Source organism: Rattus norvegicus, chromosome 14, assembly GCF_036323735.1.
Source record: "Rattus norvegicus strain BN/NHsdMcwi chromosome 14, GRCr8, whole genome shotgun sequence".
Taxonomy (NCBI): domain Eukaryota; kingdom Metazoa; phylum Chordata; class Mammalia; order Rodentia; family Muridae; genus Rattus; species Rattus norvegicus.
In genome coordinates, this window is record NC_086032.1 from 88,432,578 (window position 1) to 88,457,406 (window position 24,829).

Below are 24,829 nucleotides of genomic sequence, written 5' to 3' on the forward strand. Positions count from 1 at the left end.
CTTCTCCTTCCTAACCTTTATAAAAGTTGTATTCTCAGAACTCAGAATAGTACCTCGTATATCAGAGGTACCCAGTCTAAGCCTGTTTGAATGGAAGAATGAATTCAGTTGAACCAGATGGCAATGCATCCCTAGTCCTTAACGTTTACAGTAAGGGTGTTAGGGCCCAACTCTGTTCTTCAGTCTGTTTCCATCCAGAGACTGAGAAGCCATTATTAATATGCACCTTTATTCTTACCTTTATTCTTATGTCAGCTATATTGGGAGGCTTAATAAGTATAAGATACCATACAGCCCACGGAGATAAAGCTATAGAATTCTCACCCAGGAAAAACTCATTAGCTGCCTGAAAGGCAAACCAGCAAGTTAATGATTACAAAACTCAGTGCAATAATTGATAAAACTGGTGGAAGGTATTGGGACAATTCAAAAGAGAAGTACCTCACACATGGTAGTTCTGCGATGCCTTCTAGAGCAAGGCAAGCCCGGAGAGTGATAAAGGGAAGGAGCAGAGCAGGAGAGCCAAACTAGATAGTCATAAGGTTAAACTGAAGCAATTCATCCTGAATAGTGGGTATGAGTTAAAATAGTGCTGAGAGTCATGGTCATGTCCTCCACCATGCTAGTTTCCTGCTAGCATGGTGAGCCATGCCCATTCCTTCTTCATAAGTGATACCCTCTCTCTGGGTGCCAGACCGAGGCCACGTTACCATCATGGGCAGGTATCTCAATTCGTGAGTTCATGTGATAGGTCTGACATGCTCAGCAGCCTGCTGTCTCGAGATGGCTGTAACTACTATGGATAGTAGTTCTGAATCACCCTTTGAGTGAAAATTCTGGTAATCTGACTGGGACTAACATCATGTTTACTCCTAATAGGCTTGGCGGTTGGTCGTTTGGAGTACAAATACCCAATGAAGCTGAAGATGTGAAGACAAACACATCAAAACCAAAGACTTTGGCAAAGGTAATAGAATTCTCTTTCTTCATGTTTTAGAAAGTATTTAAGGCAAAAAAAAAGCCCAAATGTTTTTGAGCATGGGCTTGCCAAAGGCAGAACAAATACCACTGTTTGTTACTGAAAATTGAGAATGACTATGTTATGAAGATTCTCTTGAGAGAAGAAAAGTGTTGATTATTTTACAAGGTATAGAACTACAACGAACAGGCCACTACTTTTTGTTTAGATAGGATTTCATCTAGTAGAGTAAAGCAAAAGGAAGGCCGATCTGCTTTTAGAGATGGCTGTGAGCTACCTTGTAGTTGCTGGGAATTGAACTCAGGCCCTCTGGAAGAACAGCCACGGCACTTAACCACTGAGCCATCTCTCCAGCCTCCCGATCGACTTTTAAGGTACTACCATCACTGTTCATGGCTGCCAAGGAATTCTTCTATGCAAGGAGTTGAACTCCTCGTCTTCCAAAAGGTTGAGTGCATGCCAGCCCAACAAAAAGCAAAGAGTAGTAGATCTGGATGAATCTTAGAGGCTCTGGTTTTTTGTGTCCTAACAAGTGTACCCTGGGAGTTAGGCATAGTCCTATTAAAATTAGAGGGAGAAGGCAGGAGGTTCCTCATTGGGAGGAAGTGAGAATTGTATAAAATTCCTTAGTGTGAATATTTAAGTGCTAAATAACATGCCCACTTCCCTATAAGGAAATAGTCGACATAAACTTAAAATGGACAAAAATGGAAGGACCAAAGCTTTTAGTTGCTGTGAATAGGGAAGCAGCAAGAGAGAAGCATGTGAGAGGGAAATTTGAAACAATAAATTAGGGGAGAAAGCTAAAGCCTGAAGGAGTGAGTGGAGAGATGGCCAAGTCACTCTTTCTTTCCTGCGTCGGTTTCCGATCTGCTCATAAACTCACCCCAAAAACCACTGTTGCACTTGTGTGCCCAGGAGTCACACTCCTCACTGGGAAGCAGGGTGTTTGTGCTTCTCTTGAAATTGAGAGGCTAATCCATATAAGCCACTGTCTGCGAGTGTCGGTTACTAGGGTGATAAAGTGCCCCCAGGCACCTCATAAAAAATCCCCAGAGAAAGTCTCAACAGCTGGACTTTACAGTCTAATCCCTGAAGAAAATCCCAAGTCATAGTACAAACTGTGCAGAAACCCCTCCTTTGGCCGAGGACTCTTTCCTTTTTAAAATCAATGTGTGTATAGATTTATAGCTCAACATGAGAATCCCAGCAGCCAGAACTTAAAGGGAAATAATTTAAATGGATTTACTGGCTTATAGCGAAAGGTATTATATAGATGCAGTTAAAATATGACTAATTTGTAGAAGGGTCCTGTTGAAGTTTTGTAACAGCGCCTTGACTTTTCTACCCAAGTCTCCACTCCTTGTTTCTATTAGATGTTTGTGCCTTTGCTTTAGATGCCTGGAGCATAAGCCTCTTGCCCAGAAATCAGGTAGAAGGGGCATGTGTGTTGTTCTGACTCCTGTTTCCGTTGGTCCATATGGGTCTTCTGCGTGGGTGGTGATTTATGGAATTTTTTGCCAGCTGATATACTCTTTATAGGCAACTGAATGAACTCTATCAACCCTTCATGGAACGCACTTTCTTCTACAAAGCTAAGAAATCTGATACTTTGAGAGGACCGAAGGCTCTGTTGTCAGAGCCCAGAGGTAGCTGCTGTCCTGTCCAGTGATTTCATAGCCTTTCAGCAGCAACCTTTTCCTCCAGCTCTCTGCCTGTTTTCTTAAGATATAAAGGATGATTTTCATGGTCCTTGTGAAGGAAAAGTAAAATTTTGGATATGAAGATGACTTGGCATGTGACTCAGGGAGTATGGAATGCCTCTGTGTCTGTGTGTGTGCATTTGTGTGTGTGTGTGTGTGTGTGTGTGTGTGTGTGTATGTGGGCATTTATGTGTGTGTGCATGTGTGTGTGTTTGTGTGCATTTGTGTGTGTTTGTGTGCATTTGTGTGTGTGTGTGTGTGTGTGTGTGTGTGTGTGTATGTGTCTAAAACATTCCCTATGCTTTTACAGAGGCGAATGCATGCAGGCTGACTTTTTATTCTTTCTGTTCTAAGTTCCCTTTTGTAGGAATCATTACCTGTGATTCTTGAAAGCAAGAATCAGAGGTAACAGAATGTGTTCTTACTTTCTTTACTAAACTATCTCACTTTCTGACTTTTGGGCCAACAGGGAAAGCATTTACATAGAGCACAATGTTGCTTTAGAAAAGAAATCTTTGAAGGAAAAGAAGGAGACACTTCATTTGAATGATGCAAAATCCTTAGTGAAAATTTTAAGACCATCTTAAAAATTACTTGATTTAAAAAACTAATAAAGGCCCTCTCAGATGAAGATACCTCAGTAAAAAAAAATTGAAAGGGGAGCCCAAGAACCATTTAAATTCTATTTCTGGAAGCTCACTCACTCAATTCTTTATTGCAAAATAAGAAAACAGTAAGTATTCGAAGTAGCTACAAGTCATCGATAGTCTTCTCAGTACAGAAGGATTTAGTCTGTGACTGCAGGGCTGGACAGGGGTGGGCTGTGTTTAGTTATACCATCTGGTACTCTGGCTGTGAAGGTGCTTCCCAGCCCAGCCTTCGCTCTGGCTCCTGGGAGTGACCCCCAGTCTCTCAGTTGCAATGGTCTGCAACTCTGTTCTCAGACAGCCGTCTGTCATCTTCCTTCAGAGCACCATGTGAAGAGGACATGTAAAATGGTCGCTGAGCAGCGTCTCAGCTGGCCTGCGGAAGGCTGGGCTGTACACACTCTTACGGTGGGTATTCAGTGCAGTTAGGTGTTGACGCCTCATGCGGCTCGCTGTGAAGCATCTAGGCTGCTTGTTGATGTAATTAAGGACCACAAGCTGCTGTGCCCGTGGTTCTTGTTGAGACAAGCACTTAGCGAATTCTTAAACTTAATTACCGGGATCTGGGGAATGTCAGAATGCCAGGGAGCAATATACACCTGGAAGTGTGAGGTCCTTCTGTCCCTTTGAGAGGGCCACTGTGTAATGGGAGACTCTGTCTCTCAGCATCTCGCCCAGGTCTGCCGGGCAGTTTCTGTATTTTGTCTTCAGAGATAGCATAGGTGACACTTTTGACAAATGTACACCACTCTGTAATAAGGACTCACATTTATCGGTGGTCCGCAGAGACTATTTTGCACCTTCCAGAGCACTTCTGCACCTTTCCCCTCCTATTCCCAAATTCCTAGAAACCTCTCTTGTCACCAAAGTGCTAATCTTAAAGTGGTGCCCCGTATTTTCACGTTCCATGACAGCCCTACCTTTTGCCAGTGTTAATTGCTATTTAGTTATCCGATCCCACATAAATACTCAATCCCAAAGTTTCCAAACCTCAATGGCCTGAACAAAGGCTGTCTATTCAGCTCAGCGTCTGTAAAATTCTGCTGCTGTCATCTCCACGGGGCTCGCCATGGGCAAGAATGAGCATGTGCTGTTGGCTTCTGATAGGAGGAAGACGGATGATTTAATTTAGAATATTTAAGGAAGGAAAATATCCTTCATATGAGTGGGGGAACTTGAAGTGAAAATACTTGCTTTATTAATTGCTGGCCTTGGGAAATGCACTGCATGCCCTGAAGCCACATACTCAGAGGAATGGGAGGAGAGGTTATAGAGATAGACAAACATACATATGGATCAGTGTCTTTATTATTTATATAATATGTATATATTATGTATATATACATATATATGGACATAATATATTAGGATGTAATCCAAATAGGTTTCCTACTGGGAGTTTTAATTTACAAATTTAAGGAGGCTGGCACAGGCTATAGCGGGGTCAGGCGATTGAGGAGTAGCCACTACGGTGCGTCAGTACAACTGTGTCTGCTGTGCGAGTCAGCAGGGTAAGTTGAGAAGATTGTCTCTGCACAACTCCTTCTGTAGGGAAGTGACCACTAATCAGAAACAACGCAAAGCAGGTATTTAGATCAGCCGCAGAGGAGCTAAATGGAAATAAAGAACTGGTAAGAGGTCCCATTTTCCGGAAGGAAACAAAGCCTGGCTGACATCCAAAAGGGATGCTCGAAGCCTTATGACATGCTGAGAATGCACTCAGGGTGTGTATGCATGAAGTCTAAGCTCAACTCTGCTCTGTGTTATATCTTCCAGTTGGTCAGCTCAGCCAGGTCCCTTGAGTAACATCAGAGCTCAGGAAGGATGCTGCGTGCATCTCCATTCCTTTCAAGTCTCTTCTATTGTCTCATTCTGTGGTCCAAAGCAAGTGTTCAGGCAGAGTCTCGTGGCTGAGAACCAAGAAATTGGGCTGTTGAGAAATGGAGGCCCCTTATATGTTCTAGAACAGAAACCTAAGAGCCCAGGCAGATGAGGCATAGTGAGTAGCAGAGACATCGAACTTTCTAGCCCTTTTATCCCACGTCTACCACTAACTTGCTATGATCAGTGTTCTAAGATATTGTAAATCTAAAATACATCACTCTATTAAATCAAGCAGGCAAAATCAAAATAAAAATTGAAAATTTCTGATCTAGGGTGAGGACTACATTATCTCCCCCATTTCCCTTTTGCCTCCTCATTTGTTAAAATCTTGATATTTTGAAGAATGGGAAGCAGTGGTCCCATTAGCAGTTTTTATGACATTCAGCATTTAGTCCTTACTATATTGCCTTTTTTTCTCCTTCACCTTGCTCATTTCAAGAGGGATATAGGTTTCTTCTCCATGTTCAACAAATGTTCAATTCAATTTATTTTGAGAAATAATGTTCCGCGTGCAGTTATTAAATTGAAAGTAATCATTTTTTCTGATCATCTTCTACGCCTTTAATTTGCAGGTCAAATTTCATTAGCTTACCAACTGAGGAAAAAAATATATAATGGGCTTCAGTCCCAAATCCTGCGAGACTGTAATTATAAAGCTACATTCGCATTTGTTCTGGGGAAAATTAATCTATTTTTAGCTGTAAATTATATGCTTGAGATAAATATAAAATTAGCAGACTGGAATTGGCTGTCACTGTCAGCCACGAGGGAGCATTGATCTGAGTCCTGCGTTCAGGTGCTGTGGAAACTTATTGTCACATGTATTCTGGCCCAAGAAGAGATATAAGAACCATTTTGAGATCCATCATCTTTTTCTGTTTTCAGGTGTGGTACAACCAGAAGGGTTTCCATTCTCTACCCTCCTACCTAAATCATCTCAACAACCTGATTTTATGGCAGAACTTACCTGCCCACGCTGCAGACTGGAGACAATATGGTAATGTTATTTTTTTATAAGTGTAAACGAACTACTTTTAATGTAACAGTATTTTTTAAAAGTAGAAGCTTTACTTTTACTTTATACATTAAAATTTTTACTTTTAATTAATTATTAATTAGTAATGAATGGCATGAGCAATGGCGAGCAGTTTCCTATCAAATGCTGCATGCACAAAAATGCAGCCAAGTTCCAGACTCCCTCTGCCCCTCATGTGAAATGTTCAACCTTCTTGAATCTGTGACCTTGGCTGTGAAACTAAAGGTGTTCTGAGATTTTTATTTCAAAAATTGTTCTACAGTTTAATACTATATAGAAGCAAAAAGTAAATTAAAATTTTAAGGACACGGCTGTATGGAACACCGTAGTAGAGAATAAAGATTTCCCTAATGTGTGATCATCGGGGAAGTGAAGATTGTAATTTGATTTATGTTAGCCTCTCATCCCATCAATCACCTGTGTCAACCACTGACTGATTACCTATGTTTCTCAGTTTGGAGAATGGTTCAGGTCCATTTCTAGAATCCAGAGTTGTTTTCTTGGTTTAGAGAACTCTACCATCTTTTATTGAATAGATAAGCCATAATTTATCAAGTTAATTTAGTACCATTATGAAAACAACAACGACAACAACAAACAATGGAAGTCCAGAAGCCTTAGCAGCAACAGGCCACAGCTGTTGTGGTTTGTTTAGCACAGGCTTGCTGAAGCATTGGTCCTCACCAAGGACAGTGCTGAGCAGTTACTCTGAGGTGTCTCTCTTTGTTTGCTTCTAATATCTGCCTCCTTATTTCCTACTGGTTTTCTTTTCTTTTATGTGTATGGGTGCTTCATTTACATGTGTATCTATGTGCCAAGGGCATTCCTTGTCTCACAGGAGGGCAAAGGGGGCATCGGATCCCCTGGATGGTAGTGGAGTTGCAGTGTGATCCACAGTGTCAGTACTGGAACTGAAATCCAGGTCCTCTGCAAGAGAAATCACAGAGCCATCTCCCTAGCACCTCTACCTTTTTACCTTTACTGGATATTTTTGGTTCCCTTGTGTACACACATGGCAAGTACTCTTCCTCTGCCTTTATCTCCAGCCTGCCAAAAATTTAAAATAGGAGGGATTGGTTTTGTTGCTCTGATATCTAATAATAGTGGATAATATCAAATATTAAAATGTTTATGGCTAAGAGAAGTACAAAACAGTTATACGGTTATTCAGCATAGGGACAGCAGAATGACTTTAATTAAGGGTCTAAACTATATCAGGAACTGCACTAGGAATGAACATCCATGATTTCTTTCTAATTTTCATGTCAGAATTTATAGGAAAACGTTTTACAGATGTATCTATTGAGATGAGGCTCCACAACTCTACATTTCGATTTCCTGTGGTTTTCTGTAGTGGTCCCGATCTGCTGCAGAGAGAAGTTTCCTTGATGACAAAGTTGGTGAAGTTTCACTAACATCACTGCCCAAATGTTATCTGAGCAAGGAAGGCACAAATGGATATGCCGAAATATCCCCAAATATCAGAAAAAGCCTGTGAGGCTTCAACCCTTCACAATCTATAGGTCACTGAGGAAAGCTGCGAACTGGAGAGGTAGCCTTCTCCAGGGAAGAGCCCACCAATTGGTTGTCCATCGTCAAATGGTCATCTTTGGAAACATACAGACAAGCAGTCTTATATAAGGTGAACTGATTATACTTAGGAATAGATAAGTGTACCCATATGAATATGTACACTAATTAATGAATATATACTAATAATTAATGAGAAGAGAGACCATGAGTTTGAAGGAGAGAGTCATACGGAAGGATTTAGAGAGAAGAAAGGGAAGGGAGAAATACTATGATTAAAATATACTTTCAAAACTAAAACAAAAATGGAAGATAGGTACTATTTTCCTACTTTATTGGTTAGAAAAACTGATATTCCTTATAGTCGTCTGTGAGGCAGATTCTGAGCTAGTTTGGCTGTGGAGCATGGTAGCATCTTGTTCTCACTTAAAAGCCCTCTTCAGTTTTCTCTCATGTCCCACTGAAAGGGCATTACTTTGGACAGTCTCCGTCACAGAATATCATCTTTGAGTGATGAGCGGTAGTTTGAGGTCAACTGGGCATTCTAGAAGTCAGTATGACAGGCCAAATTCTGGTGTGTTTCTGATTTCAAGGAGTCCAGTTTGACCTCATCATGAAGTCGAACATGACGAGTTGGTTTTCTCTTTGAAAGGATTTTTTTTTTCTTTGTAGCCAAATTCTATTTGATCTTGACTGATGCTGCCAGGAGGAAAGACATTTTTAGTCAGCCACTTGACAGTCTTTCCCAATGTTGAGGATACAAGTAGTGTCAGAAAAGGAGTAGGAGAGAAAGAACAAGAGAAAGGTACTTCTCGCAATGTAAAGGCATTAAGGCAAGATCAGGGTGAAGCTTGAGAAAAGAACCCACTAAAGTTCAAACAGATGGGAGAAAATTTGGGGCACTGGGGAGAGAGACAGGAACATATTTAAGAGCTAAAATAGAAACTTGGGCTTCTGAAGTTGAATGACTAAAGGCAGAACTGATGGCCCTCTGAGAAATGTTAGGAGAAAAGGGTACTGCAGACAAGCCCAGGTGCTCTCTGCACAGGGCCGATGTGGCCTGAGCATGGGGAATATAGAACAGGGTTCAGAACACCGGAGAGGAGAGATAGAGCAGCCCTGCAACCTTAGTCCTAACCTTACTTTAGAAGTGACAGGGAAAGGTAGCCAGGTGAGCAACCTCAGCTTTTGTCTGCAGCCAATGACTAGGTCAGCACATCAGACTGCTACGTGTTCTTCATGGCTAGTGTCCTGAAGGGATGCTAACTCTTGTCCCTCCCACTTCCTGTCCACTCCTTTCCTGTTTATGTTGGATATTCTCTCCTCTGACATCCATTGTATTTTTCTGTTTCTACATGAAAACGGTAATTTCGTTTTCACCAAGAGTCTCACTGTTACTTCTTCTACTTTCCATTTTAGCTTTGATATACTCTCTATGGCCTGCAGTTTTCTGCCCCTGGTGTCTGCCAGCCTGTAGTTCGTGTCCCCCACTCCCACCCTATGACTCTAACACGTCACATCCACTGCTTTCTGGTTTCTTCTGTCCTGACTTTGAACATCACTGCAGCACCTGATGTCAGAGATATATTACAAGAAAAACTAGAAATGAGCAAAAACACCATCCTGGGAGGTATAGAAGTCAAAGATCAACAGAGACCAAACACCCAAGCAGAAAAAAAGGAAGGGATTGCATGCAACTTTTGTTTGGTTTTGTCCCAACTACTCTTGGTGTATCGTGTTATGGTTTTAGAGAACTGGTCGTTCAGTTCAAAGTGTGTTCTTGTGAACTTGGAGACAGCAATGTACCCAAGATTGTAATCGATCTTTTCTACACTGTCTGTTAACTGCCTGAGAGTCTGTTTTCTATGTCATGATAAGTCTGTGTGTTGAACACATGAGGTTCTGATAACAAACGGTGCAGGAAAAGGCAGAAATCAGTAGATATGGCCTGTTAAAGTCACAAAGGGGACTACAGGCTGTCAGATGCCAGGGCAGAAAGCTGCAGAGTATATGTATGTAGAGCATATTGCAGCCAAGGTGTTAGAGGAAGCAGCAGTGAGATTCTGGGTGAAAATGAAGTATTTCAAGTCAATGTGGCATGGAGGAGAATTGGACAAGTCTGTTTTCAGGAAACAGGAAAGACCTGGGGACCACAAGTACCCACCCCAAGCAATTGAGTGACATAGAACTAAATATACGAGGGGTGTCTTTCTCCCCCAACTCCCTTTATTTGAGATAAAAGTCTTTCCATATGTCACAACTTGACCTCAAATTCACAATTCTGTTTTCTTTTTACCAGTTAGAGGTACTGGAGGGCTATGCTACCGTGCCTTACTAGCTATTACAAATGCTTGATTTTGAAAGAAAATATTACAAGGTTTTTCAAAAAATATTTGTTTTGCTATTATTCAGGTATAGTGAGGGCAAGGGACAAATAGACAATTGTGAATGGTGGGTCGTTAGACTCACAAGTTCTAAGGAGTGGTTATGCTGCCCACTAGAACCCACACGGGGGGCACTGGGGTTGTTCAGGAGACAGGAAAAGGAAATTTGGGCAGGAGCCTTTGATGTGGCAGAGCAGAGTCTGTTTGGAGTTTGGTGAGCAGATTCCTCACTGCTTTGGAGGAGCGAATGCAGTGGGGGGGGTGTTGTTATATGCAGAGTCTGCACCTAACTGGTAAGTGCTTGGAGGTGATTAGGATAGAAGGTACCAGACCCTTGCTGCCAGGACCACAGTCATCCATCGATCCTGTCTGTGCAATCTGTCAGATAACTGGACACCCTGATGATGCTCATCTCAGAAGCAGCTCCTGAAAGCAGTGGGCTCTTCATTTGTTTGCGGAGAAGCTGTTTTAGACTTGAAAAAAAAAAAGCATATTTATTCTCTGTTATTGGAAATTTCTTTAGAGATATTTTATTTGTTTTCTTTGTGTCAGAGTTTCAATTTTTGACTTGTTTATGCACTCACCGCTGGAAAGGAAGTTTTGTGCAATAAATTGGGAACACAGAGGACAACACCACGGGAGGGTGCATTGCGGGTTGTTATTAAAATATTGATTAAGAACTCCCACTAGCAAAGCTCCGAGCGAAAATGTTCTATCCCATTCCTTCGGTCCTTTCCTCTTGCCCGTTCATGTGGGAATTGGACAGAACTGGATCTATGAGTTTAATATTATAATGAAAGTAAAGCTTAGCCAGGCTGACGGCAGATGAGGCTTGTCCTCGGCTTTGGCGCCAGCAGCCACATAGCACAGGGCTCAGGAGCCTCCAGACAACAGAAGTCAAAGACACATCTATGAACTACACAGACAATACTGTGTGCTCAAGATTAGTCCTCTGGTAGTTGTGTTGGCAGGTATGGAAAATCTTGTCTTAGAGATGAGGGACCTGCTTGAGTCCCAACCTGTTCGCTTGTAAGGAGGCAAGCGCGTCAGGACCTATGGTGGTTTCTTCTCCATCCTAGTGAGCTAGCAGTCTGTCTGAGTCCCTCATTTCAAACATGAAACTCACTGTAATACAGTTTGAATTTTCTAGTGAATTTCCATAGAGCCAGCACTGGAGAAGGTGGGTGCCAGCCCAGGCCAAAGTCAGTTTCCAAGATGGACTATTTCTTCTTGTGTGTTAGTTCAGCAGGGATTCATCTGCCTAGTGGAACAGGTATCAGGACATTTGGGGGTGCCAAGAAAGTCCAGCTTTTCAGGTGCTACTTGGAGTCAGGTTTGGGGATTTGGGGCTCAACAAAGATGACAGGACTCTGCAGTGAAAGGTAAGTCCCCTTCTTTGTTCCTTTGATGTTCATGTTGACAGCTTAATCACGTTTGTCATCAGAGACATTTGTCAGAATCCTAAGGGAACCTACATGTCATCCGACACTAAACATGGAATCTGTCCTTTGCTGTATATCACAGTCAGTCAGCAAATCTTGTCCCATTTTGTCCCTGTAAACCAACAGGTACATGTCATCTTTTTTTTTTAATTTCTATTCACCTGGCCCTAGGTGCCAAGGGTGTTTATCTAGATATTTCTCCCATGGGCAGCCTACCATAGCAATGCTCTCTGGGTATGTCTGAGGTCAACCATGGAAAGCATCTTTCTGGACATAGTATTCTCCTTAATTCATACCCTTTCTATTGAGATAGTGCCTTACTATAAAAACTAGATACAACTCATCCTCCTCCTGCCTCAGTCTCACAAGTACTGAGATTGTAGGTGGCCCCAAGTGGAGCCCTTACTAGTTCCTTTAATTTTTTGCCCTCACTTATTTTTTTTTTTTATTTGAAACAAGATCTTAGGCAGTTCAGATTGTCCTTCCAACCTACTATGTATTGAGGTTAACCTCAAACTCCTAATCCTTCCAAGTACTGAGATTATAAACATGTATTACAATGCCAGGGGATGACCTCCAGGCTACCCCGGTCTGATCCCGTACTCTGTCTATTGAAGTTCTTTTCCAGCCAAAGGTTCAAAAACAGCCACATCGGGACTCCATGCTGTTTCTCACACATTGGATGTGTGCACATCCAATCACACTTCTATTTGCATGAAAATTTATTTCTATTAAATATTCATAGACTCTGACTCGCTCACTTTCTGTAGTGTCTTTCAGCAATGCCAAAGTGTTTATCCTGCACTTGGGTCATATAATGAAAGAAGAAAAGCAAGGAAAGTCTCCAAGCCTGCGTGTCCTTCTCAGGCCTCCCACACAGCTCCTCTACCACATGCTGAGTTTCTACTAAGTGCTTTTGTCTCCTGCCTCCTCTTTTCTGAAATCATTTCTTTTCTTTTTTTTTTTCTTTCCGGAATTCCATTTGTATTGATTCAACAATCAAAAAGCAATCAAGATACTGACATTTTGTTGGAAAAAGTGTTTCTAAAATGTTGAAATTGCCCTTCTTATCCAATACTGAGAAATTTCGGTGCCTCTCATATGTGTGCTGGGTGAAGCCCGTGCATCTAAATTGCAGTGAATGAGATCTTACCTTATCCTTTCCCAACCCTTCTCTTGTGACTTGGCATCACTGGGCTTCTATATGCAGTGGATTACTGCCCCTGCGGCCTCTCAGCCAGGGTTCTCCCCTCACTGTCCAGCACCTTAACCCAACACTGTGCATTTCTGCCCAACTGCCAAGATCTGGTTCAGGTGTGACTGAGCTCCACTGACGGTCTTCCCCCTATCAGGGTAAGTTAATGGCTCATCTCTCTTGCCTTCAGGTAGCAGCTTCTAAAATCAACTGCTTCAGCCAACACTCACGAACCGCCAGGAACACCTACAGACATTATGACAACTATAGGTTGTCATTATCTATTTTTGGTTTTGTAGCTTTGTGACCTGATAATTTGTAGTATCTTTCTGCACCTGTTCTTATTTCATTTAACATAATATCCATCAATTCATCCATGTTGCCTGTGAGAATATCTCATTGTTCTCATGCCTGAATAATAGCACTTGGTATAAAAATACCACTTCTCTTTTTTTGTCTATTTGTCAGTTGATAGACACCTAAGTTAATTCACGCCATGTCTTTTGTGAGTAGTGGCAGGGTCAACACGAAAGCACAGATGTTCCTTTGACGGACAGCAGGACTGATGGGTCTCAGGGCAGCTCTACTGTTAAGTTTTTAAGGAGCACCAGCATTATTTTCCAAAACTGCTGCCCAGCCTTACTGTACCATCCGTGTGTTGGGCCCCTTTTTCTTCATTCTTCCTTAAGCTTATCATTCGTCATTTTGATATAACCTCATAGTCCTGCTAACAGGACTCAGGCCTTACCTCCCATGGTTTTCCCTTCTGTTTCTCTGATTTCTGGTGTCACAGATTTTTTTTTTTAATTTCATATGCTATTGGTAGTACATGCATTTTTAGAAATACTGAATTTTAAACCATTGTAATTGGTTACTTTTTGCTGTTAGTTATTTGTGAGTTCTTGACATGCACCAGTCATCAAATGTATGGTTTGAAACATTTTTTCTCTCATTCTGTAGGCTTTGTTTTCACTCTGCTGGTCATTTTTTCCCTCTGTGGAAGTGTTCTCATTTGATGCCATCCTGTTTGTCTATCTTTTGCTTGTTTCCTGTGTATTTTGTATCTTATAGTAAATCATGTCCAGTTCAGTGTTGGAAAGCATAGCTTTCACCCTTTATTCTCTAACCCTTTTATGGCTTTAGGTTTTACTGTTTCTGAAGTGATCTTTGAATATGGTTAGAAATAGTTTTGTTTCTTTCCTTTTATAGGAACACTCAATTTCTCTACTTCCATTTAGTAAAGAGATTGCTTTTCCCCCAGAGTATGTTCTTTTCTGTTTTTTAACTGTTGATTACATCATTTATTTGTTTATTGTGGTGTTTTTTATGTGGGTACACATGCTATGATGCAGATGTGGTCAGAGGACAACTTACAGGAGTCAGTTCTCTCCCTCTACCATGTGGGTCCTGGAAATTGATCTCAGATCACTGGGCTTGGTGACAATTACCTGCTGAACCATCTCACCAGTCTGCATACTTTATTCTTGGCAGCTTTGTGTATGTATATGTGTATACATATACATATATGTATATATACATATACATACACACATATATATTTGTACACACACACATATATATTAGCTTTTTGGAGTCAAATAATATGATGCCTTTAACTCTGATCTTTCTGTTCAAGATTACTTTGGAGATTTGGGGTTTAATATGAGTTTATATGATTTTTTTTCGTTCTCTTTCTTCTTCCCTATCAGTGACTTTCTTTTCGAACTCCATTGATAAATTGCACCTTAATAGGATTCTAGGTGCCTCAGGAAGGAAAGAGATGGGTCTGCACACATGGAATGCTAGGTAATGAGGCAAAGATGAAGTAAACTAGGGAACAATGAATATAAACATGGGGGTATATCTATTGTTGCTCTCAACAGAATAAGATACAGTCAGTATCTAGTAATAAGCTTCCTCAGTTCACAATAAGAAAGAAGGAGAATGAGATCAAGATATTCTCTATGGAAGGCTCTGAGCAGATGTGGTTCTACAAACTGATCTACAGATTGACCTTTGATTCAGTCACAGCTGTGTAGGCAATGATCAGTATCCTGATGGGCCTGGCTGACAATGGGGACAGTGAGTTCTTTGTATCCTACAATGCATGTTCAGTCTGATTGAGACAAAGTGGTTGTGGTGACTTCCTTCTTGGTTGTAAGGGCTCACAATGGCCAGAGACCCCTGACTCTATTCCTTTAAGAGTTTTGGCTTGATAACTCATATTGGTTGGGTGGAGAATCAGTCCATCTCTGACCCAGGTGAGGCTGATCCAGGTGAGGTGGCCATTGTACATGGCTTTTTCAGGTAAGGTGTTTAGGATCAGCAGTCTTGGGTGAGAATTGCCAGTAGTTGGCTGAATGGGGCAAGGGTAGCTACAAAGGTCTCCTTTAGTTGGGCCACTCTTCTTAGGTTTTCTGTTGTGCCTGTTTGTTGACAGCTCATTTGAAGTCTTCTGACAGGCCCTGGCTAGATACATAGAAATCATGATTACATGCACAGGATACATTACTTTGTGTTCAAGTCTTTTGGTCCCCAGGAGGCCACCACCTGCTTAGCACCTCTGAGATTCCTCCTGTGAGTTTGTTGTGTTGATTCTGCAGTTTGAGGTTGTGAAAGGGAAGATTCAGAAGGAATAGAACTTCTTCATCTTGGAGGGACATAGAGTTTGACCCTCAGTCTTTAGCCTACAGTCTCAAGAGTACACAGTTGAATAACGCTAGAATATGGACAGAAAAAGAGGTTCACTTCAAATTCTGTTGCCCATGATACAAACAGGCAATGAGGACATCCTCCTATCGAAAGTGGCTGAAAAGTTATATCGTTGATATATTGTTAGCACAGGTAGCTATTTGAGCTGTTAGCCAAAGGAAAGTCACAGGACCATTGGACCCATAGAAGAAAGAAAACTTGGGTGAGCATGGATTCCAGCACAGCATACCAGTTATGCGGAGATTTTACATGGAGCAAAAATATTGATGGAACATCAAGAGTGAGCCATGGAAATGAACATACAACATGAAACAGAATTCAGTAATACTTGCTGTGTCAGAAGAAATTTCTAAAATAAAAAAAGTGTTTGCATGTGATTGGTTTTGAATTAGAATTTAATATAATTTTTTACCTCACCTTTTGTTTGTTTATGTTTGTGTGTGAAGGTATATGTTTGTTCCTTACTTCTAAATTCAAGAGCTTGTCATGCCATGGTTACTTGTAATGTTAGTAATGGTGATAATTAATTTTAATATTGAAGAGAACACGCACAACATCCAATCCCGGAGATATTGAGAGTGGGAAGAGAGGGTGAAAACTGCAAAAATGCCACTTAAGAGGAGCACCCTGGATGTCTGTATTAGTAGTAGTGTGTGACTACATTAGTTTTTGGCTGTTCCTGAAGATTTCTGGTGGCTCTTCAAAGCAGGAATTCTTCAACCTTTATTGCCTGTAAAAACTTGAAACTTTACATGGCCCCTGCCATTTAAATATACAAAATAGATGTAAAAGCCAAACACCTCCTTATAATGCATTACAAGACATTTTAAAAGAGTTCTTTGGTATATATTTACACCTTATTAAACATGAAAGAAATTAACATACTAATGAGATCTAGGTGCATTTACTTTTTACCTAAAGAATTAAATCCTGGCTAAATATCTGATATGTCAGGTCAGAGAGCGACTGCAACACATTTTATAGTTGATCAATATTTTGCTTTTATAATTGCCAACATTGAGAGTGCCACTTCATATTACTATGTAGAACAAAAATGAGAGAAGAATGTCGAGGACCATTTCAGAAATCGTTGGAAATTCTGTCCAGATTTCAAGCCAAAATTGAATTAACATTTTCAAATGAAACTCAAGTCAGCAACTCTCAAACAACCAATTTTAAAATCAAACATTCTAACATAATTCAACCTGAAGATATGCTGGTTTTATAATAACCAGATGAGGACGGGTGGTAAGAAAGTATGAAAAATCTTTGTTTTTAATAATTAAATATTTCTATTTCTATAAGAAAAAAATCGTCTACATTAGTAAATATACCATAATTTATTATTTTCAATATTCTCAAATCTGAGCCAATGCATCTCAGGCAGGCTCTTTTGTAGTTTTGTGTTGCGGGGGATGCACAGTGGAAAGTGTGCACGCTATGTGTTCAGAACTAAGGCCACCTTGAAAAATTTTGATGTTTAGTCCTAATTTTCAACTTAACATAATCTAGAACCACCTAGAAAACCTCAAGGATTATCTAGGTCAAGTCGGTTTGTGAACATGTGGTGTGAGATTATCTGCCCACCATGGATGGTGCCATTCCTCAGGCAGGGGATCCTGAACTGTATAGAATGGAGAAAGTTAAGTCCTAGTTTGTATTTATTAAGTCATTTAAGTCATTGCTTTTTGATCTTGACTATATACGTTATGTATCTAGTTGTTCTAATTTTTTTTTACAATGTTAGATTTTTAACTGGGAACTGTGAGCCAAAATAAACCCTTTCTTTCCTAAATTACTCTTGTCAGGGTATTTATCTCAAAAATGAGTTAGTGAAACATGCATGACATAGCATGAAAATCTCAGAGTTCTTATGCTTCACTCTGAATTAATTAAATTTTGATTATTTTTATGTTCAGAAATCTACTTTCTTTTGCCAAAGTATCTATTACCTTATATGGCCTCATGGGGTTGTGACCCACAGTTTAAGGAATAGTGATTTAAAAGTTTTCTATACATATTGAGGTTAAGGAAAGCCTTTTGGTGTAAATGTTATGGGCATCTGGGCATTAATACTTCCAAAGATATATATTTATAAAAGTAATGAACCCTGAAGGGATGACTTGAATTGCAATGCTTTAAGTATTTCTCTATTATAATGGATGTGGGACAAAAGCACAGATGTGCATTTTTATAAGTGACAAACATACAGTCTAGAAAACATAACAGATGCAGCCGTAATGAGAACACTAAATGAGAAAGCTAATTTTACACATTTGTACATTGCTGTGGGCCAATTCTTAGAGGGAAAAAGACAGACGATGAATGATAAGAATAATCAAAGAAAGATGATTCAAGTGTCCTCAAAACGCACATGTGAACATCATCTTTGAAAACCTTTGAAGTGATGTTGACAAGAGAGATGAACGCCATCATCTCTATTGTGATGCACCACCATGGCCCTTTGCTTTAAGACCCTTGGCCCTCTTATCAGCCTCATCAGCCCCAGATTCTCTCAACAGCCCAAGATGCTTTCACCATCCCATTGTTACCTAAGAAGAATAGTGAGTGACAGGAGACAAAGAAAAATAATACCCCAATTACAGGGATTGTTCCTTGAGATAATGTAGCATCCACACTAGGACATCAAAGGCTATAAATGATGTTTCTGGCCTCATAGAAATGGGATTAAATGGAGATTCAGAAAGTCGCACTTTCCATTCTGCTTCCCATTCTGCTTGAAGTCAGGTCAGTCAGGGGAATTTTCCTATGCTGCTCTTCTCTCTCTGAATTCTCCTTCCAGTCCCCAACCCTTTGACTGCCCTTTCTCCACAGCTGGTCTCATATAGTAGTTGCATTAGATGCGATTCCTGGTACTGGTCATAACAAACCCCATCGCTGGATTTGTGGGAAGTGGTCTGATTCCTACCGTTGTACTGTGTGAGGGTTTGGGAGATGGACTGTACAGTTGGGATATGTCCCCTGGTGGTGCAGCCTGAACAGATTTGAGAGTCTCGGGAGGCAGCCATCTTCCTGTGTGTTTGTAGTTCTTTTTCCTGTTCATTATTCTCTTATTTTTTGAGGAAATGTATGCATACGCCATTTATTTAAATAAGTCCAAACCTTTTCCGGACTTTATAAAATACACATAAAATCTTACATTCAATTTAAAGCAGTGTTAGTTTAATTTTAAAATATGTTTAACCTTGTAGAAGTGCTACAAAAACAAATAGGATTCTGAAAAAAATGGTAATGCGATGGTGAGCCAAGTTGCTATAAAAATGAAAAAGTCACTTGGTGTTTGTAGACCCAGACACCACATGGGTTTCAAGCATATATACTTAGGTCCATTGTAATCCTCAGTATCGCTAGAATAACCACACTATTCCCTGGTGCCTTCTCGTGGCTTCCCAGAATATCATAATGGCTTCTCTGTGGTGAGAGGTAATGTTCTCAGGGATGGCCTACTTGTCTGCCTATCACAAGTCTCCTGCTAGCTGGCTCGGCAACACCTGAGTGAATCATCTGGCCTGAGAATGAGCAGCATCAAATCGTTGCTTGATTCTTGATGAATCACAGTTGGCGTCTAGTGCTCTGGTTGCCGCATGCAGGTTAGAGCGCAAGCCGAGTATGTTATTCTGGATGTGGTTTTGTAAAAGCTGGCAGCAAGTGCTGGCTTAAGTACTGCTCTGACAGCAATATCAGGGTTTTCTGTTCGAAACCTTAAAACAGAATGACCTTTGCTGTGTCTCGAATTTTTTAATTTAGTTGTTTTACTTATTAACTTTACATCCCACTCACTGCCCCACTCCCAGTCCCTCCCACCCATAATCCTTTTCTCTGAGTGGTTGGGGCCCCTTCTGGGAGTCGCCCTTCAAAACCTAATATGTCAAGGCTCTGAGAGCCCAGGTGCTTCCTCTCCCATTGAGGCCAGACAAGGTATCCCAGAGAGAAGAATATACTCCGAGTAGAGGCAACAGCTTTTGAGATAGACCCTGTTCCATTCCAGGTGTTTAAGACCCACGTGAAGACCAAGCTGCACATCTGTTACATATGTGTGGGGAGGTCTAGGTCCAGTCCTAGTATGTTTTTCATTTTTTATTTTTTGATTGGTTGTTCAGACTCTGAGAGTCCCAAGAGTCCAGGTTAGTTGACTTTGTTGGTCTTCCTGTGGAGTTCCTATCCTCTTTGAGTCCCACAATTCTTTCTCTTATTCTTTGATGAGTCCCTAAGCTCCATCCACTGTTTGGCTGTGGGTGTCTGTAACTGTTTGAGTCAGCGGCTGAGTGGAACCTATCAGAGGACAGTAGGCTTCTGTCTGCATCCATAATTAAGTATTATTAATAGTGTCATGGATTGGTGCTTACCCACTGGGATAGGTCTCAAGTTGCGCTGGTATTGCTTGATTTTTTCCCTCAGTCTCTGCTCTATCCCCCGCACCTGCATTTCTTGAGGACAGATACATTTTGGGTTGAAAGTTTAATGGGCAAGTTGGTGTCTCCATCACTCCATTGGGGTTCTTGTTTGGCTACAGGAGGTGGCCACTTCACTTTCCAGATATCACCCACATTGAATCTTGGGTGCCTTCCTTATCCGAGGTCCCTGTCTCCTCCTGAAGATGCCTCTACCTCCTTACCCGTGTCAGTTGCAGATTTCCATTCATTTTCATGGTCATCTAGCCATCTTTCCTGTCCTCCCCTGAAGAAGCTTGAGTCTCACTTAGAAGGGGGTTTAAATAGTCATAAGTGGCAGATTTAAATAGTCATAAGTTCCAGTCATAAGAAGGAACTGGGAGGGAGGAGGGATGTGGAGCAGAATGGGGGTTTAAGATCAGCTGTGTCTTGATTTTTAAGAATATTTCCCAGTTCTATGGTAAATGCCTAGGGATGGCTACCAAGTGGGATAGAAGAAAATGGTAACCGGTATTTGTTAGGCTAAAATTTAGATACCTTAAGAACAGATACATGGCAATATATTATGCTTACTTATGGCTTACCACAGGATGCTTCAGTATGTGTACGCTTGCATGATTAGACCAGGTAAAGCAAGTATCTCTGCATACATCTTGTATTATTATTGAAAACATTCAGAATTCTGTGCTCCAGCTGTTTGGAGTATTACAGCTGCACTAGGCTCTTGTGGACCTGAGTACAGTCTAAGTCCAACTTTTCCAGGGCATTAAGATCTCCTATAGAGCCATATGGAGATACTGTATAAATATATACAAATCATAGAACTCTAAAGCCATTATCAAATCAAAATTTGTGATTCTATGGAGGAAAGGGGGGAATCCTAGTCCCAACAGTGATTTGTAGCCACTCCAGTAATTTGTATTTCTAAGGTCTAGAAGGAGGCGGCACCAAGGGAGGTTTATTAATGTCCCTGTGCAAAGGAGGGAAGGGCAGGATATTATCTTCCAGGGGTATGGTGGTGGGACTTCTCTTCTGGAGCTCATTGCATGTAAATCAGCTGCTCGTCTGCTGCCTTGTAAGGTTTGATGGTCTATGCATGATGCTAAGAACACCATTTTCTGCCATGATTGTTGTATAGATGCCCCGTTTTCAGTGTTATTGTACCTTGGTGGGGGTCTGGTTGAGAGAATCATAGACCTGAGCTCTGCTGATGTCAGGAGCGAGATCTGTGCTCAGGAAAGCAGAACCCTTCCCGTGATCTTGAAATACCAGGTGTGTCAGGCTACAGCATTCCTTGAAGTTCCGATCTCTTCTAAGAATCCACATTCCAGAAACTTACTTGCAAGGAAATATTCATGTTATGTTGCTTCTTTAATACAAAGTTTCATCATCTGAGTGCCAAACAGGAAGGTGCATTATGCAAATATCTTGAATATGGCCAGGCACATTGGGGAGTACTAGCCACAGAAGCAGTCAATCATTTCACCAGTGGGATGGGAGAGCAGATTGCCCTCGCTTCCTGCATTAGAACTCTAAAAATGACACCAATCCAGGAAATATGCCACACTGAAGGACAGTATATTCACAGTGTAGAAATGAGGGGACAGAAGAAAGTGATTAGAGAACCACTTTTAAACAGCACAACTCTGATGGTTTAAGGTAAGCACAGATAAGCATGAATGCTTGTCAAGCACAGATCTAGCCTTGGTAGCTTCGCATTTTATCATTGTACCTTCTATGGGAACATTTGCAGCTTTTGTGACAAATGTGCAGAACAGGAACATTTGGCCTCCAGTCTGTCTTCTTCCTGCTGGATGAAGGTTAGGAGATCAGAAATGTGTGGTGGTGAGAAAATGGGCTGCGGTGTGCTGATGGAGAAATGATTTATGGTATCTGTAGCTGTTGCCTGGAATTCCAGCATGTCACAGCAAGCTGTCGGCCTCTAGAAGGTATCTGAAACACTTGTGTTTCAGGCACCCCTTCTCAAAGGTCCATGATGACGTTGGTGTGACAGAGCTTCTCTCAAAAAATATATACACACACAGCTTAACACACATACTTAGGCATATAACACATGACCCCAGCTTTGTATTATCCTAAGTATTTGTCAGGATTAGTTTCAGGGATCTTTGATGCTACATAGATTCTCAAATGTCTTATTTCAAATGCTATTGGTACGATATTGGCCTGTAACTCAGGCTTATTCTGCCACATAATTTACATACTCTCCAGGTGCCTGAAAAGACATAACAAAATAAAAATGCTATCAAATAGTTTTCATGCCAAACTGTCTAGAGAATAATGAAAAAGGAGATATCTATGCACACCAGTACGGATGCAGGTTTTTCCTGGACATTCCTAGTGCCTGCTCAGTTGAAGCTGTGGGTGTGTAAGCCATGGGTGAGGAGTAACTATGATGTCCTTCTGGGAGGCAAGTGCACGTTTCTTCTCATAAGCCTGCACAGACCCAGGATTTGAGGACTGTCATTTTTTTATGTACATATGTAGTAAGAACATTTAATATCTATCCCATCAAAGATAATCAACAAATCATTATTTCTAGTCACCATGCCTGTCTATCTCATCAAAGATAATCAATAAATCATTATCTCTATTCATCCTGTTTGTATATCTGTTCCTAAAATGAATTCACATATGTCATATATATTAATATACATACTAATATATATATAGAGATATATGTAATATCTTTTGCACTCAGTCTTTTCCACACTTTGCTTTTATATGTTTGACTTTTTTTTATTCACTTTACATCCTGATCGATGTCCCTTTTCCTGGTTCCTACCTCTGCCAGTCCCTTCCCCCCATACCCATTTCTCTTAGAAAAGGGAGCGTACCTGGGTAGCCTCCATTATGGCACTACCAGTCTCTGCAGGGTTAGGTACATCCTCTCCCTCTGGGGCTAGACAAGGTAGACCAAGTATGGACAGATGAAGACCAGGCTGCACATCTGCTACACATGTTCCTGGAAGTCTAGGTCCTGCCCATTTATGGTCTTTGGTTGGTGGTTCAATTTCTATGAGCCCCAAGGGTCCAGGTTAGTTGACTCTGTTGGTTTTCCTGTGGAGTTCCTATCCCCTTCGGAGCTGTCAATCCTTCCCCCAACACGTCCATAATAGTCCCCATGCTCCATCTAAGTTTTGGCTGTGGGTCTCTATATCCATCTGAGTCAGCTGCTGGGGCGGAGCCTCTTAAAGGACAGTCATGCTAGGATCCTGTTTGCAAGTATAACAGAGTATTATTAATAGTGTCAGGGATTGCCAAAAGACCACATAGTACTTATTTTTGTGCTTCTGAATTATTTTATGTATACGATATTTATTTTGGCAATGTTTTTGCAAAAAGCAGGATTTCCTTTTCATTAAAAGTGGTTGAATGTTATACTAAAATGTGTGTGTGTGTGTGTGTGTGTGTGTGTGTGTGTGTGTGTGTTTGTATGTATCTGGATCTATATCCCAAAACAACACATTTTTCCATCTATCAATCTGATTATGGACACTGGAGTTGTAGATTTATCTTGGTCTTCAAGAATGATGCTGCAGTGACCATGATTTGCAGATATCAGTACGGTGATTTTATTCCTTGGGTATGATTCTACCAGTCCATTAGTGGGGGTTCTACATCTTACAGTATTTCTAGTTTTAGTTTTGAAGCACCTCTCCCACACTCATAATGTCTCATAACGATGGTACTAATTTACGTTCCCATCAGCAAGTTTTTAAGAAATAGAGGCTTCGGTAATTAGCTTGACTGGTAATCTAATCATTTCACCACGTATTTGTATGCTAAAAGTGACACTGTAAACTTGATACAGAGATTCAGCTTAACTTAATGATGGAGTTGTACCCTGATAAAATCACAGTAAGTTGAAAATGTTATAATTGAGAAATTCACATAACACACATAACGGACTAAAGATAACAAGTTTGTGATCCCAAGTTATGGAGGGTGGGTCACGGTGAGTGGCTAGGATCTGCTGCTCAAATTACTTGCTGCCCAGCATGACCAGAGCATGGTACCAAATGTCCATAGCCAGCAAAGGATTAAAATTCAACTTTGAAGTGTGATTTCCACAAAGCATATTTTATTTCTGCAGTAGTGGAGAATTGAAAATTCATAAAACTACTCTAAGTCGGGGACAGTCTTTATACATATTTTATTCATCTGTTTTACTTCACTAAAGCATGACGATGTAATAACTATTTCAAAAAAAAAAGAAATTAATTTCTGAGTAGGAGTAAGACGTCTCCATGGAATGAGACGTCAATGGGGCCTGGACCAGGAAGTTGAAGGCAAAGTTAAAATGCATCAGGGTCAAGGAAAATGATACTAATCTCAAATGGAATCAGTGGAAGATTTTTATACTTTATGATAAAATGAAACTGTGTGCAGGTAAAGGACATGATTGTTCTGTTTTTCTACCCCTGTCTTCCTCTTTCACGCATGCTCTCTTTCTTTTTTTAGAGAAATGCTCTCCAGCTTGTTGGGCTGACATATCTGCTGAGCTTGAGTACAGGTAGTCCTAGAGATGATATGAGGTCAAGGGCCATCAAGACAAGATGGTGCTATTAGCATGAACACCATTACTCTGTGTGAGGGGGCAATGTGGAAGTAGGAGGACTCGGAAAGTTGAACAAATGTGGCAAAGAAAACTAAGGAGTGGACAGGACCTCAATTTGACTCCTGGGCAACTGGGATAATGGGAATCCCACAATCTGATGATGGCTTTTATTTTGAAAGTCACAAACATACAGGTTACAGGTAACAGGATGTGTGCAGAACACATTCAACTACATGATGGTTGAGATCCTGTTGGTCTGAGGAAGTAGGTTGCAGAGAACACTGGAGAATTATGGCAGAACACATAAGAGAAAAAACATCTAT

The 24,829-nt window shown here is 40.8% G+C and overlaps 1 protein-coding gene across 1 annotated transcript in view; it reads left to right on the forward strand.

Moving 5' to 3' along the window:
- Nucleotides 1-24,829, forward strand: part of Abca13 (ATP binding cassette subfamily A member 13) — a 502,723-nt gene that overhangs the window by 345,432 nt on the left and 132,462 nt on the right. The window contains exons 47-48 of the mRNA XM_063273790.1: nucleotides 880-967; nucleotides 6,099-6,210. Coding sequence (XP_063129860.1) covers nucleotides 880-967; nucleotides 6,099-6,210 — 200 coding nt within the window. The remainder of the gene's footprint in view (nucleotides 1-879; nucleotides 968-6,098; nucleotides 6,211-24,829) is intronic.